The 20,802-nt window shown below is 38.8% G+C and overlaps 1 protein-coding gene across 17 annotated transcripts in view; it reads right to left on the reverse strand.

Annotated features, from left to right (window-relative positions):
* Nucleotides 1-20,802, reverse strand: part of TENM2 (teneurin transmembrane protein 2) — an 848,782-nt gene that overhangs the window by 25,332 nt on the left and 802,648 nt on the right. For 14 of the 17 annotated variants that reach the window (XM_069772607.1, XM_069772606.1, XM_069772615.1 and 11 more), the window contains 8 exons: nucleotides 18,154-18,364; nucleotides 13,525-13,644; nucleotides 11,124-11,385; nucleotides 10,134-10,401; nucleotides 8,843-8,986; nucleotides 7,038-7,287; nucleotides 4,053-4,073; nucleotides 277-509 (listed from right to left, as the gene is read on the reverse strand). In XM_069772607.1, coding sequence (XP_069628708.1) covers nucleotides 277-509; nucleotides 4,053-4,073; nucleotides 7,038-7,287; nucleotides 8,843-8,986; nucleotides 10,134-10,401; nucleotides 11,124-11,385; nucleotides 13,525-13,644; nucleotides 18,154-18,364 — 1,509 coding nt within the window. The remainder of the gene's footprint in view (nucleotides 1-276; nucleotides 510-4,052; nucleotides 4,074-7,037; nucleotides 7,288-8,842; nucleotides 8,987-10,133; nucleotides 10,402-11,123; nucleotides 11,386-13,524; nucleotides 13,645-18,153; nucleotides 18,365-20,802) is intronic. The other 3 variants (XM_069772614.1, XM_069772612.1, XM_069772608.1) reach the window with 1 other exon arrangement.

Below are 20,802 nucleotides of genomic sequence, written 5' to 3' on the forward strand. Positions count from 1 at the left end.
ATCTCAAACAGTAATTTTTTTTCTCAGTTTCCATGCTTGCTTCTTCGAGTGAGTGGTACCCTGCTAATTTGTGTTCTGTTCTCCTTTTGCAGCATTCAGTGTTGGGGTAATAAAGTTTGCTTTAACTAAACAAGGCACGAACACTTGCCAATCCACTGTAATTAAAGCCCAGAATAAAAATTACCAAGCAAGGAGTGATTTAATTGCCAGATAATTATTTTCACATCCAGCCTAGCCTCACGCAGTCATTTTCTCCAGCTTCTTTTCCTGCTTTACCTCGAGGGCTCATTAGGGTTGCGTCCACCGCCTTCCCTCCATCCCCACATCTGGCTTCGTCAAAGGGCAGGCATTGCTCTCCAGTCCCTGCTACCACTTCAGAGTTACCAGCTAGGTCTTTGGTGCCAGTGAGCGACTTGACTTTGTATATCCGTCGACTATTGGTGTCCGATACGTACAGTGAGCCTGAAACAGGGTCCACGGCCAGATAGTATTTATGAGCGGGATTGTTGCTTTAGAGAAAAAGAAAGCATAAAACAGAAACAGCTGAGCAGTCTAGAAACTTCGCAGACTTTCAGAGCTTGGATACTCATCAGGCACAGAGAGATCTGGAAAGAAAGTCTGACACCTTCATACAGAGGTGGGGTCTGAAGGACTACCGTCTGAGGACCTAACTTGAGTAGGGCCTGGTCGGTGTTTCAGAAGGATCGTCATGTCAAATCTCATTCATCCTGCTTCACCGAACCTTGCACAGCAGAGCCCAATAAGCCAAAGCTGCACGGGAGACTTTCCTCTTGATCTCTTTAGCCCTTTAGATCTGCTCCAGGTCAATTCTCTCTGGCTTATCTCTACCTGTTGCCCTCCCTCCCCGCCACCTTGTTTAACTTCCCTTGAAAGCAGAAGTCATAGGAGTAAGATCAAAGAATCAGCTTCTGAGTTACTTATATTATGCCACAAGATTTGTGAGGTCTTGTATAAATGGGAGGCAGAGGCATAACAAATTTATTCCTAAAGCAAATTTGTTCTCATTCATTCTTCTTAAGAATCTCATTTATGGCAGGTAAAGTTGGTTATATGACTAAAACCAGAGACCCCAAGTGTCTGACTTTAACTCCAAACCTTCTGTTATTGAAAAACTGGTCCTCAGTTTGTGATTAGAATGGGTGCTCATATGGAAAGCTACTTCTCTTCTGAAATATATGGTTTTTGACAGCTTGTCACATTTTGGAACTACTTTAGCAAATCATCTGCAAATTGAGAAATGTCAATCTTTGCGATATATATACATTCACACACATAGAACTGCAGTGCAGAAATATTTTCAAAATCTTGCCTGGCTAGTTTAACTCAATTTAGTTGGATTTTAAGCATGATGTGAATTTTCCAGCCTTTGGAGCCTATGGGTGAGTGTAAATAAGGTCAATGGTGGTTTCAAAGCATAGAAGACAAATGAAGACAGGAAGAAAAAAAATGAAGGTTACTTACCAGTAACCAGAGAGATTTGCCTCCAAATATCCACACTCCTAGTTTCATGTGGCAAAAGTGCCCAACTCCAAGAGTGCGGATACACAGAGGTAAGTTATGATGGACATAAGACATTTCTTGATCAGACTTGCTGAAACTATAATAAAGCCACTTTCGGCAGATGGATTATCAGCAGCACAAAGACAACTGCGTTCATGTGGTCATGACCAGATTTGGAGGAATGAGGAGGCCCCAAAATACCACTTTCTACAGTTATCTTCCTCTATGCCAGTCTTTGACATGCCGTGATTTTAGGTCAGTAACAGTTTGTTCTAAAACTGTAGAAAGTAGGAAGGAGATTGGTTTGATCAAAATTCAGTAGGCAGAGGTAATACCATCTGCTGAAGTCTAGGAGTGTAGAAATTAGAGATGAAAAAATACAATAAACAAAAAATACTTGGCAGGTTTATTTCATGCATGGATCTCAAAGTACTTTAAAAAGATGGGTATTACACCCATTTTACAGAGGAGGAAACTGAGGCACAGAGAGGTTAAGTGGTGTAGACAAAGTTATGCAGGGAGGCTAGTGACATGCTTGAGATTAGAGCACAATCTTTTTATTCCCCAAGTTCCTCTCCTTATCTTCAGCAGCAGACTGCACCTCTTCACTAGACCCTTATCACATTCCTTCTCATCCCTCCAAAACAAAGCTCAACCTTCGCTGCATAGAAAAATATTTATTTCCACTTACAAGATTTCACCAGTCTCTCGAGTATCTGAGCCATGTAAGCACCCGCACGTTTGTCATTGTTTTGAAATTCTGCTCTCTTCCTCCACCATGCTTGCCCCTTATGCTGAAGAACAAACTTTGTCTCTCTTCTCTTCCGACACGATTTTGCCAGCCTGCGCCTGCCTTCCTGAGCGAGCACACCCCTGCATCCCTTCTGCCCACAGCCAGCCTCAGGCGTGTCCCACCGCTACCGGGATGGCGGAAGGGACGAGTCAGGGTAAAGAGCAATGGCAGAACACAGGCTTATTTCCCTCTCCTCTCCTGCCGTCAGTGGTGTGTCCGCGGAGCTCACCCTGCCTTTCTCCTCCGGAACCTCCCTCAGGGCGGTTTTGCCGGGGAGTCAGTCACGAGCCTTCGTTCCAGACCAGAGAGCAGCTCGGTGGAGCTGCAGACCTCGCGCGTGCCCCTCTGCTCTTTCCTGAGCTCCGGAAGGGATCGGGTAGTGGAAGACTCTCCACGTAAAATATTTGAGGGACTTTGGCAGAAAATGACTGGTGAAAAGTGACATGCGCTCACTGTGTCCCCAAAGAAACTGAACTATGAGATTATTACCTCAGACAGGGACGTATTTTATAAATGAGTAGTAAATATTTCTCAAACTGGCATCTGAGCAATGAAAGACGTCTGCCTCTCTTTTCTCCATGCCACTGTAATCTTTTATTTGAATTATAGGAAGCCAAGGAATGTACCTTGTTTTAAAAGATTTTCCGTAACATTCAGTATTGCTCAGAGGCCTCTGTCAATAACGTCTCTGCCTCTAGCCCTCCCCGATGAATGCAGCAGTTACCACCGTGTGGTAATTTAGCCAAAAAGAGAAGCTGCCCAGGGCAAATCTCTAAGCACCTGAAAAATTAACTAAGCTTAGTTAATGCAAACGAGGAGCCTCCAGCATCACCAAGAATTATTAGCAAATTGTGAATGAATTAATCCAGGTAAGAAAATTTAGTGGTGTAACACTTGCTACACCAAAATATATTGTAAAGGGGAAATTTTACTGTTTAGTCCAGACCATCTTCTGCATCTAACTTGCATTACAGAAATTGAAAGTATGGTTTTAAAAGGGCGGTGCACAGGACACTACGGAATAGTTTACAACAGCTCTTCTTGTTTGTGCCCTTGATATTCTCCAAGGTGAATATCCTCCCCGTCCCAGGTGTGGCATGGAAGAAGGTACAAGCGTTTCCTATGCTGCTGCAATCCAGAAGGCCTAGTGCTCACATGAGACGATGAAAAATCTTTCCTGCTAACGTCCAGAAAGGTTATGCCTCCCTCATGAATCTTACAGTGACTGCATCTAGCGGTTGCATACAACCAGCCCCACAGGTTGACTGACTGTTAAATGTATTTGATGAAAGAAAATAGAAACTAAATTATGAGAAAGGACAGAGGGTTCAGAAAATCATTAATGACCAGAAAATGAGTTTTTGACCTATTTGCAGTCATTAGTGCTTTTGTGAACCTTTCTGGCATTTGTAAAACTGCTGTTGCAGTTTACCTCAACCATTTAGACCAATTATAGACAGCAGGGAGAAGTGTTTATATAGAAGTTAGCTTGGGGTTCATTATACTTGCATTCTACTAGAAATTTCTAATTACTGTCAGAACTTATTTGGTTGCTTTTTGACTGCATTTCATAATTGCTAACGCTTATCATATTCATAACACACAATTAGCACATAAAAATGTTTCTATATATGGTACATGAAGAACATAACATTACACAAGAAGCACAACACAAAAAGCAAACACAATGAAGCAAACAAACCATATCAAATTATATGGGAAAGAGCTCGTGTCTTACCTATGTTTAAACTCTTTATTTCTTTATAGAAAGGGAACAGAAGAAAAAAGAACAAACAGTTAGCTGAAGAATAGATGGTAAAGCAAACATAGTATTTGTTTTATTTTACAAAAGGACACAGGAGAAGATATCTCTTTTCAGCACTAGCCTTAGATTCTTTTACGGGTGAAGAGCGATTGGGAGTGATAGAGCTGTAAGCTAGTTCCCTAGTAGGATACCCCTGCCCCCACCCCCCACCCCCCCATATATTTTGTAGGAAACTTTCTGGACCATTGGAAGAGTTTTCACATGGAAATATGTGTAGCTTGTGGGCTAGGAGCAAGAGAAACTGGCAGTTTTCTGAATACAGAACTGGGAAGGGGGAAGCACTGGGCTTAGGATATTGTCCACCAGGTGGAGGCAACCTCTTTAATCAAAATAGTTTTCCAACAGGCTATTTCTAAACAAATTTCTACTGCACAGTTTATTTTCCTCTCCTCCCAGTCTCTAAAATAATTGCTTAAAGAAAGTTTGGATGCTACTTGGTATCTATTTAAGCCTATCAAAGCAAATCTTAGGGTAAAAAAAAAAACTAAGTGAGCAGTAAGATACTGTACAGTGGGAGATATAGAGCATTAATTGATCCCTAGTTTACTGTCTAGACACAAAGGCAAAGGAAAAGTGTCCTCTACTCCCCAGATGTAAATTAATACGTTCTCCACACCACAGTGTTTCACTGTGTTTAAGTCATTTCCATTTAGGAATATCCACTGAATTAAACAAAGAGGTGCATGACTCCTGAGCTGCAGCACTCAACACACAGCCCCAAACTTGCAATACCAACGTTAAGCGTGACATGCAACACTCTTGAGTCAAAATTCCTATTAGTCACTCAGATCAGGCACCTCCATAAAGGACAGTGTGAAGCAAATATGCACACTGGGATATTCTGACTTATAAAGTTACTCAAGATTTATATTGGCTTATGTAAAACCAAAATTACATCCATTGTGAAATCTAAACACAGTGATGTATTTGCTTTGTAATACTTATGGACATACTGTTTGCAATGCTATTCAAGCTACTTGATAATAGCTGAAGACTCTGCTGTCATTCATACTTAAATCGCTCAAATCTTCAAACTCTTACCCATGTAACTCATACAGATTTTAAGATGACCACTGAATGACAATTACTGCTATAGATGATGTTTGCAGGAATGGACCTTAATTCCCTTTAGAGGAACAGGGGGCAAAAGACATCACTGCAAATTCTAAAAATCTGTGTGTCAAGTCATTTGCAGCTGTCCAACAGCACTCAAAATAAAATAGCTTTATTGTTCATTGCTAATAGTTATAACGGAAGCTAAAGAAACTATGCTATGGAAAACAGACTTTCACAAAAGAAAAGAGAAAGTAGACAAAAGCAGATTAAGTACTTCTTCTGTTTCTTTACTGATGTCCTTTCCCATTTTCCCTCACACGTGCTGAAAAGCCCAAGTTCTCTCTTGCGTAGAGAGAAAGCAAAGTACTCAGACTACTTGGAGACAACATTTCAAATACCAGACGCGCTAGGAAACTTTGTCACTGGCTGATATTAGGAAGTGAGGTCCATATAAATGCCTTATATTAAGTATCCTAATTTGAAAATGTTTCTCTTCACCTATGAAGCTGTAGTCCTATTTACTAGGAAGCTAAACAGAACTGAACAAATTAGAAAAAAAAAATCAACATATTCTATATAAAGCAGAGTTATACTGTATATTGATATAAATATTTATAGCAGGTCACACTTCCATACCAGCTACCTTCTGTAGTTTATACTGAGCTGCTAGCAGAAAGCACTGGATCATCTATGACTTTTTTTTTCTTTTTAAATATAATGAGGCAGCCTGGTGGTGTATGAGGTAGGTGTCAGAGAGTGATTTCAGAGTAGAATTGGCCTGAATAGGATCTCTTTTCTCTTATATAAAATCAGAATTCACAATAGTGACATCAACAGAATGACATGAATGGAAGAGAGGTGTAAAATAGAGCTAGGCCTCCTATTCTCTAACAGTCCAATCATTTTGCACTTTTTCCCACTAATTAAAAACTAAAAGTACAGTGAAAGCAGAGAAACTGGTTATTGGCCATAGCATTAAAAAAACAGGCTAATGACCTAAATTCACTCAATGTACTTTGCAGCTCTATCCAATTTACAAGAGCACTAATACTGTTGCCTGAGTGGGCTGTAGAAGTATCAGAAGACAGCCCATACAAGTTATTTTTCCTCATTTTTCTGCAAATACTCAACAGTGCTGTAACTATAAGTTCCAGTTACAAGAGTTACAGTTTGAAGCAATAGCTCTTGCCTCTCCTAGAAGAACGAAAAAAGAAGATGGAACAGAAATGGGTGAAGTGGTACGCTCTACACTCATGCCTTCCCTATTAAATGACCAAATCTTAATGTTGTGGGCAGGGGGGGTGGTGTGCAGGTACAGAAATACAATCTTAAAAAGAGTTCTGATAATGCAAAGCGACTCTGTATGTCAATCTTAACTGCACTTGCCAACCTACAGAAATGGACTTACGAGTATGGGAAAGAAGTGGGGAAGTGGCTCTCAAAACCATTGATAGGAAAATCTTCCTTCTAACCTTGTAAGACTGTTGTTATACCTTTGCTTATCACTGTGGCTCAATACCAAAGGGCAGTCAATGCTGTAGTTTTCAAACAAAACTAAATGATGTATAGTACTGAGGGGAGACTCTATCAAATGATCACCAACAAGACAGAAGAAGACTTGTTTGTACTTCTTGTACAAGTTGGTTTGTACTCTTTAGTCCTTCTCTAGAGGCGTTGCTCTGATAAGCTACAGACTTTGAACTATGCATTTCTGTGCCCCATTTCTCCACTGGAATTTAAATAGGTTGAAAGTGACAATGTTTTACAAAATTATAAAAAGTAATGGTAAAGGCTGATTTGAGCACAGGCTACAGAAATGAAGTGCTAAGATTAACACCTTACCTCAGCTCCAATATACTGGTAACATTCCTGGATGGGAAGATACGCCGAATATAGTTAAAATCTCCAACAAAGAGACTTCCATCAATACCCACTGCCAGTGCTACAGGGGCCAAAAGCTTATTTCCTTCTGCCAGACCATTGCAGCTAGGACAAGATATGCTTCTTCGGCGCCCATTCCCCATAATGCTGGTTATCACAGCCGGCTGCTGAGTTAGAAACTGATTTTCTCCATTGCCTTTGTGCAATATACCTAATAATGAAGAGGAGAAGAAGTGGTTATTACCGTCATTCATTGCAGGGGACTTCAGGTAGCTCTCTTTTCAACAGCTGCTGTTAAGGACTGTACACTGAAATGACTCCAGCATTTGGTTCTTCAACGGTGCAAAAAGAGTGAAAGAGCTTTGCAGTAGTAAAAATAAAGGTGTAATGAAGATTTTCTGTTAAAACCCACATAAATACACAACCGCAGACCCAAACCTAAACCCAGAGTCCTTTGCTATTCATTATGAAAGAAAACACTGCCATACAGCTCTCTGGCCTGGCACAATGGTTTAGACTGTCTTATTAACTGGGAAGTGAGAAGGCAAACAGTGGAGAAGACGTGTTCCTTATTTGTGTCCCTGGATCTTCTCACTCCAGTTTCCTATGTTATGTTTTCTTTGGAATTTTATGCCAACCTTACTGTTCTCTTTCCACCTCTCCGTCTTTCATGCTTTTTTCATGGAAAATGTAAAATGAAAAACGGAGGTGCCAGAGAAGATGACAGCACAGAAAATGAAAAGATAGGAGAAGGATGAAACTCCTAGAAGGGCTGCTAAGGATCAGTGATAAAAGGCAAGTGGAAAGCTAGTAGTAAGGATCTTTATTAGGCTTCAAGAAATGCCTTTAAGATAGCATTTCTTTTCAAAATATTGGTTCAAAGAGCAGACCTGTGCTCCAAGAAGGGAGTGGATTCTCTGACAGAGTGACCATTTTCAATGTCATCAAAGATTGTAGAAATCTGGCTGGAAACTTTTAGCCTCATGTTCTTTTGGAAATGCAGTTGTATGATCTTAGTGTAACTGGCTCCTCACTGGTGACAACAGTGAATATCATGCACTATCCAAACGGCTATCTCAACAACGCCTGATCCACTGCACAGCACTTCAAGTGTGTTCAAATAGCGTGATCTTGCCTATTCTGAACGCTACTTTAGATTTCTTGAGCAACAATATACATTGCAATTTGTTAATGTGGGGATCAGCAGGAAGGCTGTAGAAAACACTTTACAGGGAAATATATGCTAAGCATTCAGCTCCCTGAGAGTCTCTGGTAAAATATGAGGACTAGGAACATTAGCTTAGGATATGTAAAGACAAAGAGAAGAGAGGAAAAAACCAAATTGGTGACAAAGGAAAAAGACAAATGTGACTCAGTATCTCGTCACAGACTCAGACACCTTTTAAACCCTATCTCAGATTAGAGGGGAAACCGTGAAACAAAAGGAACAAAAAATGGGTGTGGTTAACATCAGAAAAAATAGGGAAGGAAGACAGAAAGACATTACAGGGGAATAAACGATCAACAGAATAGAAGATAAAGATTTGGACTTTAAGAAAGTCATGCTGTGCAGAGCAATAAAAAATTTATGCAAATTCTACAAAAATTTTCTGACAGCTGAAACATGTCCCACACCTTACTGAGGTAAAGATAAAAATAAGAGTGGAGAAATCGCATTTTTTAAAGTGTAAATACAATGCAAATAAAAAGTGTTTACAGACAAAGCTCCATACAGCACAGAAAACATGTGGAATTAACTAACTCACCACTCTTGACATTAAGTACATGATGTTTATCCAAAGACCATCCTCCTAAATTTGAAGGATCTAGTTCAAATCCTTGCAGCAGTGCTGTCCTCTTCTCCCATAAAATGAGACTGGGGCAAGTCTCATATTCAAAACCCACAGAAACTGAAATAAAATAAAACAAAATAAAATCTAATATACTTGCTGAACAAATACTGAATTAAATCCAGAGCACATTCAAATTATTCAGCATTCTAGTTCCCCAGCCCCCTCAAGAAGATGGAGTGATTATATTCCTCTCTTTTATTCTATAATATTAAATTCAGATCTTTGACTAGACACAAATTTGAAACTTCATTCACATGTACTCTGCAGGGATCTGATCACTTCTTGCTGAATAGCTGGCATTGGGAAGTGACTGGTTTGGTGAGAGGAGAGTGAGAAATATAATTTTTAAAATATAATAAAATTGTTCTATCAGATAACAGGACAAGATCAAACTCTTAATTTGCCAGATGTTCACAGCATTTATTTAGTGTCTTCATTTACATACCATATACCAAGGAGCAGTGAAAACTTTGTGTGCTTTTAAGCACACATGCACTGTAAGCATTACTCAGGAAAGCAATATCCTATGCAATAATGTAAGAAAGAAAAGCTACAGCAAAGAAGATTTTAGAAAACATAGTAAAGAAAAAAGATTTTTTAAGTAATTCTTTCTTTCCACACTGGCACAGCTCTGATACCCATTTTTAGCACTGTTGTATCAAAATTATTCTGATACTCAAATGGAAATGAAAACTTAAAAATGTTATGATGATCTCTCTTCTTCCCACCCACTAGAACCAAGTGAACTAAAAATAGCTGTAGAACCACAAGACTGAACAGCATCAGAAAAACACCATTTTCATTTCAAATGTATTATACCACAAGAGGCTATAACAATGGCATGCATGAAAATCCAAAGGCACTGAAGTATGCCAGAGAGTCGACCATGAGGTTCATTTGTTAACTGAAAGCAAATAAAAACATAGTGATGGACTAGGTTTCACCTAAGTTCCTGCGGCCAGTTTTTTCCCATTGTCTGGTCTAAACCTTCTAAGTCAGGAAACACAGGCATGTTGATGGAGTTTAGACTCTCTGAATGTGATCTTTAATGTGTAAAGGAAACATAATACAAAGATAAATTGTGTCAGGAAGACAAGAACTGCTTAGTCTATATTTGCTTCTCCATAAGAAATCTTTGCAGTTTTGTTACTAAGAATTAGAGGTGTTATTTGGAAAGTTTTGGAGCTTGTATATGCTGACTTACCTACAGCATCTGACAACCCATAAACCTTCTGACCATATGCATCTGTTTTGTCCCAGATAAATGTATATGCCAAGTTGGGAGATGCCTGAAATGATTTTTGAAACAAATGCCCTTCTACTGCTACCATTAAATGGACTTTGATTAGATTCAGTGGCACAAGTGACTGAGTCATGGTGATCTTAAGTAAGGATTTGTATCCAGCAGTACGGGAACTCAGGTAGCTGAGCTTTATACTAGAGCCAGGGATCTCAATTTCTTCATGAAGAACCTGAATAGGAAAAAGATCAAACATTTTACATTAGTGCTTTGTTGTTTTTTAGAATAATATCGCTTTGCATATTCTTATGAATTTGTGACTTTCTTCTACTGGGAATGGTTATTCTCAACTCAGTGCAGTGATGCAGTTCAGCTGCCGTTTCTGGACAAATAGTTACTTGGCATCTGTGTACACTTCTTTTTAAGAGCACACTGCTGGCAAAAGTGCAAATAAGTACAAGTAGTTTTACTGCAAGTTATATGCAAGGGGAACATAAGAAATACAGTCATATGAACCTGCAACTTCCATTAACAGTTAGTATAAAGTAACGATTAACTGAATAAAGTAGTGAAACAATAGTGCCAGTGGAGTTTTCCTTTGTCCTAAGTAACATACAAGAAAACAGCCTGTGGTTAGCACCACACACCAAGCTTTTGCAATATTCTCTTGAAACACGTAAGCTGTCAACTGAAATAGAGATATACTTGATATATTGTATGATAATGAGAAGGTGCAAGGTAGTCAAAGATAAATGTGTCTGGGTGACATGAACCTAGGATATCTCCTGCAGACCTCATTAGAAAACCTGGTATCTGTCAGAATGAATGTAACTCTACAGAGGCATTTGCTACAGCAATTCCAGGGGACAAATGGTGACTCTGTGGTGAGCGCTCAGGTCAGCACTAGCATCTGACCACTGATTTCTATATCCTTTTCACTCACACTGTTCTTACCTGGGTTTCTGGTACAATGGGATTCCGGCCAGGAGCATCACTGAAGAAAGTTGAAAGTGGTGATGAAATGATGACTGGGTCAGGACGGACAAAACCACTTAGATCACAGCTGGGAATGGAGTTCTCCTCTGTCTTCATCACAAGTGTGTCCATGGCATAGAAACTATTCCATGGCAACCATACTGTCCTTTCCTGACTCATAAATGGGGCCCGTTCAAAGTGCAAGGTTAGGGATGCTCCGCCATTTGCAACCAAGTCAAACCTAGAAAAATGTGAGCTTTAGAAGTGACAAGACTGAATAACTCCAGTAATAGCATTCCTGGCTAATGAAATAGGTATATAGGTATACTTACAGCAGTAGGTATATAGGTATACCTATAGCAATAGGTATATGTCCTGGTTTTGGCTGGGATAGAGTTAATTTTCTTCCTAGTGGCTGGTATAGTACTGTGGTTTGGATTTAGGATGGGACTACTACTGATAACATACTGATGTTTTAGTTGTTGCTGAGCAGTGCTTACCCTAAGGCAAGGACTTTTCAGCTTCGCATGATGCCCCACCAGCGAGCAGGCTGGGGGGCACAAGAAGTTGGGAGGGGACACAGCCGGGACAGCTGACCCCGACTGACCCAAGGGATATTCCAGACCATAGGACGTCGTGCTCAGCGTATAAACTGGGTGGAAAGCTGGCCAGGCAGCCGCTGCTTGGGAACAGGCTGGGCATTGGCTGGTTGGTGGTGAGCAATTGTTTTTAATTTGCATCACTTGTTTTCTTGGGTTTTATTTCTCTCTCTTTTTGTTATTTTCCTTTTCATTACAATTTTTTTCCCAATTATTCAACTGTCTTTATCTCAACCTATGAGTTTTCTTACTTTTACGCTTCCGATACCATCCCCCATCCCACCAGGAGGGAGGGAGTGAGTGGCTGTGTGGAGCTTAGTTGCTGGCTGGGGTTAAGCCACGACAGTATATTTTAAGTGTCATGCTTCAAATGATCAGGAATGGGATGTGAACCTCTGGCAACAACTGAAATCCAGCCAAGACAAGCAATGATTTGAAGTCACCCTGACAAATCTTGTTCCTGGGTATTATAAAATCTGCATTAAATAATTAAAAAATACCCAACTAACAAACACCCCATTTAGTATTGCAAGTCACCTTTATATAGAGAATCAGCAGGGAAGCCAAGTTCATATTGAGCTGGACACTGAATTATCCCTTTCCTAAAAGATGCTGTCCATCAAGCACAGAATGGGACAAGTGGCAGTAAGAGGATAGTAATGAGACGTTTTGCTGTTTGTGTTCTACAAATAAGAGAAGAATTCCTGTCCCCAGGACAATTGATCTGTCATTTTTCAGAGAGATTAGGTATTTACTCCCAACCCCCTACATAGTCACAGCAGTAATGTGGAGCTGTGCAGGCATTTTGAAATCTGGCCTAAGTGAGTAAAATACTTCCAGGTTGTTCTGACAACAGAAGTAGATATCAGTTGTTTCATGTAAATGCTGGCAACATAATAAATTACTCAATGATTTCAATAATCTGTTCAGATCTAAATATAGTTCAGCTCACCATTTACTGTAGTATTAAACCACCGAAATCAACAACTTTATACCTTTATTATAACAGAAAAATATTCTGGGAAATGTGGAAATTAAATACTCCCTATAGTTCAGTTGACTCATATTAATTATTTCAACTCAATTGTTTGCATGCAAGATCAAGATAAAATGGCAAATGTTTACAATGCATGTGTCACAGATACACTGTTTTAGTTACCACAGCCAGTAAACTGGATAAACCATGACACATTGATTTTTGTTTATCCAAATTTGTGTGCATTTCAAATCAGCTGATACAAGGGGGAAAAAGCACTTTTTTGCACAGCAGGAAATTGTCTAAATATATTCAATTAGAATCTTCTGATTACATTCTACCCTGAAGAAACTCAAAAAATAGTGGATCTTCAAAAGGAAAGAGAGGCAGAAGGGAACTTTTAACAAAATATACTATCTATAATGATGCTCCTTTCTTTTTTTTTTTTTTTTCTTTTTTTTTTTTTCCCCAGTACTGTCAGCCTGCCTTGCATTTTAAAATAAAATATTTCTGGTCTCAGCTGGATATTACTGCAGTCCATAAATGTTTTCATAGATACAGAGCAATTTATTTGAAAGGAGTCTGCCTGCTAACACGTTATTATCAGAAGTCAGCCTTTTCATATTTACTTGCAGTTAGTATTCAAAATGCCATGTGAAAAATTACTTTTGTGTTTACTTAATAGCTCTTTGCCCTGGGAGGAATGCAATGCGTGATACCACATGGTTCCATTAGATTGCACCATCTGTTAATCAGCAAAGATGCTACATACGAAATAGGGGCTCAATGAAGCAAGCAAACTCACGTGCCATCCTGACGAGTGATGGTATAGCCATACTTTGGATACTTGACAAATGACACATTGACCCCAACTAGAGGAGTTCCATCTGTAGTCACCACTTGGCCTCTTATGAGAGACACAAGACTGAAAAAGAAAGATAATTAAAGGTATTAAAGTTAGTTACAAAAGCAAAATTACATTGTTTATAAACTGAGTAGTGGAACACTTGTGCCTCTTTACTCTAAATCCAATTTACTCCGAAGATTTTTAGAATACTAAAGATACCACAATATTGCCCAGCTCCCTCTATATACATAAATCAAGAAACTGCTTATCTATGCAGTGAGGTCTGTGTATCCAGAATGGGAGTTAGCGCTTTCCTTGTCTAATGAGGCTTTGTCTCATTGTCTATCAAGGCTTTGCACAGTAGAAAGCTACCCCGCATTCAGCCAAGCACCCTGAAGTCCCACTGAAATGATGATTGGGCACTTCTCAAAAACCTCCCTGGGTACCATAGCGTGTCTTTGGATGCCTAATACACTTGGAAAATACGGTGTAATCCATACCTCTTTTTTATACAACCAATTTTCCAAATTAAGGTTCACGTTCCTTCACCTTAGGGAGTGACTGAGGTTTGTACGCTGCATTTGGTCCTGATTTGTAACCCTTGCTTTTCACTGTGTCAGCAGGAGAAAGGATTTGGTTTTAAGGCCAGCTTTATGCACAGGCAAAATAAAGGGTTTTCTTAGCCAACAGGTTAAGCAACTTTGCTTAACCTGAAGGAGATGAAGATGGGTTATTCCCGTAAGAGGCACAGTCAGTCTTTTTCTCTTTTGAGAGTACTTTGCTGCTGCTACGTGCACAGCCCGCAGCCATTGCTGCTGCCCGCCTGGCTGCGTTCTCGGCCTCCTGAGCGCTGGAAGAAGTGAGCCCCACTTCTCCCTGCTCTTCTGCTCTCTGGCATGGCCAGTCTGTTCCTGCCCCTCTCCTCTCCCGGCCGGAGAGGAGTCTTCATCCCCTGGCTCCTTTGCCCTCCACCTTCCCTGTACCCTGAGAGAGGCAGAACGGCGAGTAGGGGAAGCTGCACGGTAAAAGGGAGATGGAAAAGCAGAAGCTCCTTGTAGATGGCTTCCATTTCTACATTGGAAATGTGAAAAAAGGAGAAGGCGATCCTGGGAAAAAGGGAGAGAGTTAAATCCTGCTGCAACCCATAATCTCAGGAATCGCAAAATTGCATTTTGCTGTAGTCCTAGCTGAACAGAGCTCTATTTCAGCAGTACGTCCTTCCAGCGTGAGCCACCAGCTCTCATGTGTAGCTCTAGAGAGTGCCAGAAAATGAAAAGCCCCGTTTCTGAACTGGCTCTGTACTGGCAGGACTGGAGCTGCCCCTGAACCTCAGCCGGCTTCAGGCACACCAACATGCACGGCACCCTGACACCGCAGAGTTCTGGACCCAGTCTGAGCTGTAGGACAAGAGGGTTAAACCAAGCTGTGTTTTGCCGAAAACTGACAAAATGCAGCTGAGTTCTGGGACAGCTGTAACACCTGCATCATCCCCAAATCAGAGAACATCAATTCTCATTAGTAATATCAGGGATTGTTTCTAGGTCTTTCCTATTAACTCTGAAATGTTCAAGGTGCTGTGAGTAAACTTCTAACTGTATTATACTGGCTATTTAACAACAACTGCCTCATATGTTTATTCCAAACAAGGTATAATATTTTCTTCAATATTACATAAAAGAAACTAATTAATGAAAATAAGCCATTTCTGTTACTTTTCTTTTAGAACTTTCAACCATTTCTTGAGCCTCCAGGTCAAGTTTTAATTTGCAAAATCAACATGTTGTGACAGAATATGGAATTTAATAGAAATCAATACCTGTTGAGAAAATCTACTTGGGAATACATTGGACCAAGCTAATTGTCTTGGCATTATTTACTTTACTTGAATTATTTTATGTTGCAAACACACAGAAATAGTTGTGGGAAGATGGTCACTCAAGCTTCTACAGGGGAACAGTGCAGAAAGCAGATTTAGAAAGAAATCATTATACGGCAGAAAAGAACTAGTAATGCTCATGACATTTTTTTCTACCTTCAATTTTAATATTTCAGGATATAATTTGAATAAGAACATTTTGGCCAATAATCTTCCTTTTTATTTCTAAAATGCCAAAATATGCAACAAAATGCATATGAAAATTTGTAGCTAAAATCTGGATTTATAAGAAGTAATATGTTGACTAATAGTCACACATAGGACAACTTTTTTGGTAATCTTCTAAAAGTGTAACTGACAAATTAAGCTGATACATCAAGTCTTTCTTTTTTTAACATGGAAGTTAAAAGTGTAAAAACACATAGCTATTTTTTTTTCCTGAAAACTTCATTTCACATTGTTTCTGCATGGAAACGATCAGCAGGATCTAAATAATTTTGCAATCAATACATTTTGTTATTTATTGCTTTAGCATGGTAGGATATAACTTCTTTTTCTTATACTAGTACTGGAAAAAAGTCATAACCACTATTTTGCCCTATGTTTTCATCTCTCTCAGTGGAATGAGAGGTTGAGCTAAGAAAAGAGAGAAGCCATGATCTTTCATGGTAGCTATTTCTTGAGACCATGGCAGCTTCAGTATATGTGAAACTTGGAGTCTAACCCTGTGGCATTTTTTAAAAGTCAAAACCCTTAGTTTTAAAACTTTCAATTTGACACTATGCATTAGATTTGCCTAAAATTGGTACCAAAAATAACAGCCGAGCTGTAGAATTCTTAAAAGCACCTTCACAACTTAGAGGCTAAGGCCAATTTTAAAATGTCATTAATATGCCATTTGCAAAGTTGTGTTAAAATACGTGATGTACTTCAGATGAATAAAACAGAACTAAGACTCCTGACACCAGGAACCCTAGAAAAACCCTTAAAAAAATTCTAAAATTTCAAATGAGATTTTTTCAAAGGAGCCTCAGGATTGAACTGCCCAGCTCCTGCTTAGTCTAGAGCTCTAATTCTTAGACTGTTTTGAAGACCGCAACCCATGTCTATATATAAACAGCTTGATTATTTCTAATATAATTTCTAGTATTTCTTGGATGGTGCAAGAATGTCTGCATATCACTATACTTGTCTAGAAATTTGGAATGATAATCACCTGCTTTTGTAAAATACTTCAAGATCTGGGAATAAAGTGTTGCATCATGTTAATAACACAACTAAACATTATCAGATTATAGCAGAACACAGATAGAGGGAATGTACTCATTTTCATTCTGGGTGGCTTAATGAGGCAACAGCTCAAGCACTGGTTAGCATACAATATGTAACAGGAAACTGCCTGCTCATCTTCACTCAAGAAAATTTTGCTGACAGTAACATATATAGAGCAGCATGTACCAACCAGCCTGTGGACTATATGCTTTTTATGCTGTAGCCTGTATTCCTTTTTGGACAAATTATTCAGCCTCATGAATTAGTAAGCTTCTCTCTTGTCTTGTTTCCCTTTTCATTCAACAGTGCAGAAAATTTCAAGAATTCCTTCATTTTATTTTTACTGAGCTGATGAGGAAAAAAAAAATCACAACAAAATTAGATGAAAACAGAACAATTTTCTTCCATTTTTTTCCAAACAACTCCATGTGTGTACGCATAGAGTATTTTATAGAATAAAGTGAAGTCTATATTATATAGAGTAGGATCCAACAGGGCTTTTCTGATAGAATATAGAAATCATTGTGCTATTTGAGCATCGTAAGGATGAATACAATAGGGACCTGCCTGGTGTATCCAGAAGCATTATGATCCTCATTTTACAGACAAATATTTAGTGACTTGCTCTACATCACCCAGTAAGCCTATAATGAAATCCTGACTGAAAAAACAGTTTCCTGTCATGAAGTCCAATCTTTTGGGCATTATCTCAAATGAACTTCTTTCTTCAGTTTTAACTTTGGCAATATGAACATAATTCACATATTTATCAATTTATTAGCATCTTTCCATGGAGACATATTTAAACACTATTGATAAATAGGAACACCACTCTTCTTGTAAGCATACAATGGCATCAAATATCAATTAATGATGTGCTGGCTTTTAGATTCATTATAAATATATAATTAATAAACATAGGAAGAACAGACATATAAAAAGAAAATCAAGAAGAAAACAAAAACCTAGTCAGATGTAATGATGATGCAAGCAAAACAGTTTTATGTAAGGAATAAATAATAAACCCTCCTAAGTTAATGTGTCTTTAAATTAATGTGAAATGTTATTCCATTATTGAAACTTGTGTTAATGGCACTAAATAAATGCAATCTCTTTCTAACTGGAAACCAGCTTGCATTTTCCCTTGTTCTAGATTGCAGCCTTCATAAAATAGAAACCTCAGAAGGTCCTACTCAGTGGAAGGAACCTTCTTCTAGGTGTTGCCAATATGTTAAGATGCTAATAAAACTCAGTGTTATAAAATAAAGGCCACATCATAAATTGCAACAGAGTGCCCTCAGTGGGAATGATGCCTGAGATGCAAACAAATGAAGCACCTGAAAGCAGCATCTCATGTTAAAACGTGAATAAAATCTCTGGGAGAAATTTTCCCATACAATGCAACTGCACAGATACAGCATCATATTTATAGCTGCTACCTGCTGTTGAAGGGATTTTCTCCTGGGATGATATGAGTGCTGTCCTTCCCCACTAAGAGCTTGATGCGATCGTAGAATGACTTCACAGTTGGTGAACCAGAATGGCTCTGTTGTATGATGTCAAGAGGATCACGGGAACCCCGGCACAGCAGGCTGTTTTGGCAAGTAGACTGGAGGCAGCAGTCTGGGTCTAGGCAGTCAACCAAGCCATCTGAAAGGTAAGAATCATGAAGACTTAGCTGGCTGCACAGTGCTATCAAGCAGTAACATCTAATCGACACCTGAAGGCACTGGGAAAAAATGTTAATACTTACTCTTCACAACATTTTTATGCCATAAAACTGGTAATTGAACCAATAATGCAATAAGGATGAGATTTTCTCAAGTACACTGGTTAAATACCTTTACTGATACAAGTAATTTAAACCAGTGTTAGATGAGAATCAATCCTAAAGAAATCTGTTAAGAGTTGAAAATAGGAAGAAGGAATAGTGGAAGGAGTAGAGGATTTTTTGTTTAGGTTTTTTGTTGATTTGTTTTGCGTGTTGTGGGTTTTTTTCTCTTTTCAACTGTTTGCTTTACCAAGTTTTTTGATTTACTTGCTGGGCTATAAGAGTCTTGAGAATTATGCTGTTTAATTTCATTTGTTCCGTTTGGGGAGATGAGGGAAGGAGATAGGGGTCACAAAGTCAGTTATCATTACCTAAGTAAAGTAAAAATTACATTATACCCATTTTGGCAATTCATAGGGAATTGCTGCTGGAATCCATTTCCCATAGATATCTGAATCAGAACTTGTTTGCATGCTTGGGTAAGGAAGGATCAGTCACAAAGCTGGTGGGTTCAGTCATTATATTACATGTTAGGTTGTCCATCAAGAATATTTCTTAAGAAGTATTTTTAAGAAAAATTAGAATTTAAACACCAGAAATTAAAATGGAATCCTCAATGGGGAGATCGATCTATATACTTAGATAAATCACAACTGACTATTTTTAGCATATACAGTAACAACTTCTAGCATCATCCTTTCCTTTGGTATCATCATTTAACTGAAATATGTTCTCTCAATGGAGTTCTACTGTAATTTAGAAATTAATAACCATTTACTTTAAAATATTATAATCTCTAACAATTTAGAAACATTTGTTCATCTACTCTGGCAAGAATCAGGCATTCGATCTGCAATCTACTTAGGTCTGTAAACTTTCAGACACTCCCCAAGGCACATGCATCTAATTTCTGAATACAAATATGGCCTGAGAACATACTGAATATCATACACAAGAGAGAACATTCCAGTAGGTTAGTTGACAAAACTACCTTAGAATAGTGTCATGACTCATGTATTTTCAAGATTTTCAAATGCACAACAGACCAACATTACCCCACACAGTGATAATTGGAAAAACAACAACAAAAGAAAAACCAACCTAACCCCAAACCTATAAAAAGCTTTCTTATTTTACATTAGCCTTGTATTTCCACCAGATTCTATGTGCCTGAAATGACTGTTTCTGCTTTAAAAACAAAATTGCCAAGGTATGCTGACAATGTTTGTTCAGCCCTCTAAGGAAATTTTAGACAAACTATCTTGTTGTGAGAGCTATACATTGCTTTAAGGTCAGTCACCTATTCACATTAAGAGCTCCATACATCTTGAAATCTTTTGCAATGTGGTGATAGGAATTTTCTTTTTTGCTACAGTCCATTTTCCACCCACTTTATATAATCATTGTAAGGACATAATTAGCTTCAGATTATAACTCAAGGCAGTTTTCCTATTAAGCTCTGAGAACTTTTTCTTAGCATCCTGCATCCTTTCTGTTTGTGACACCTCTACAACTATGAACTTAAAGCTGCCCACTCTTTAGTCAGCTCAGTTCTTTTATTCAGACGACCACCAGTCAAGAGAATCCAATCAACACATTAGAAGTAACAGCAGCAAAACACTGGATATAAATTACCCCCTTTGACAAATTTACATTTACCTGTTCAAGCTGCATCATATTTTTGCTATACCTGTTATTAGAGGCGAGCATACGTTATGTCTGTAATGACCTCATCATGCAGCAGATTATGGGACGCTGTGACCGAACACTTCTGATGACTCCATGAACCTTCAATTGGCATATCAATCTCTCAGCGTCCTGTCAGTCATGCGAATCACATCTTCATGCTCGCAAGCCCCCTTGGATATAGTCTGACATTACAATCTTCAGTAAATTACCCTGTCACTGCCAATCTCACCGTTATCTCACAAACAATCAAGCAGGCAATCAAACTGCTCTGAATTGCCAGTTCAGGACCTGGGAGGCTAGAAACATCTCCATTCAATACCAGGGAGAAATCTGTGTATGATTCTTTTCATGTAGGAAGGTTTTTATGCAGTTATATGAATTCAGACGTGCATGCTTTCAGATGCTTACAAGAATATTTAGAAAAGACAGGCATATACCATAACATAAATATACATGATTTACTTGTTTGGAACGTTATTACTTATAATATATGGCTATATTTCCCCATACTAATTTATTCCCAGATGGCAGGATTCGGGAGTTAGGATATTTTTACCTTATGTCAACTGGTTGATCCAGCTTGTTGCAATGGCAGAACTGAGGTATGGATCTGTTCAGCATACGCAGC

The sequence above is a fragment of the Haliaeetus albicilla genome, chromosome 27, assembly GCF_947461875.1.
Source record: "Haliaeetus albicilla chromosome 27, bHalAlb1.1, whole genome shotgun sequence".
In the NCBI taxonomy this organism is placed as follows: domain Eukaryota; kingdom Metazoa; phylum Chordata; class Aves; order Accipitriformes; family Accipitridae; genus Haliaeetus; species Haliaeetus albicilla.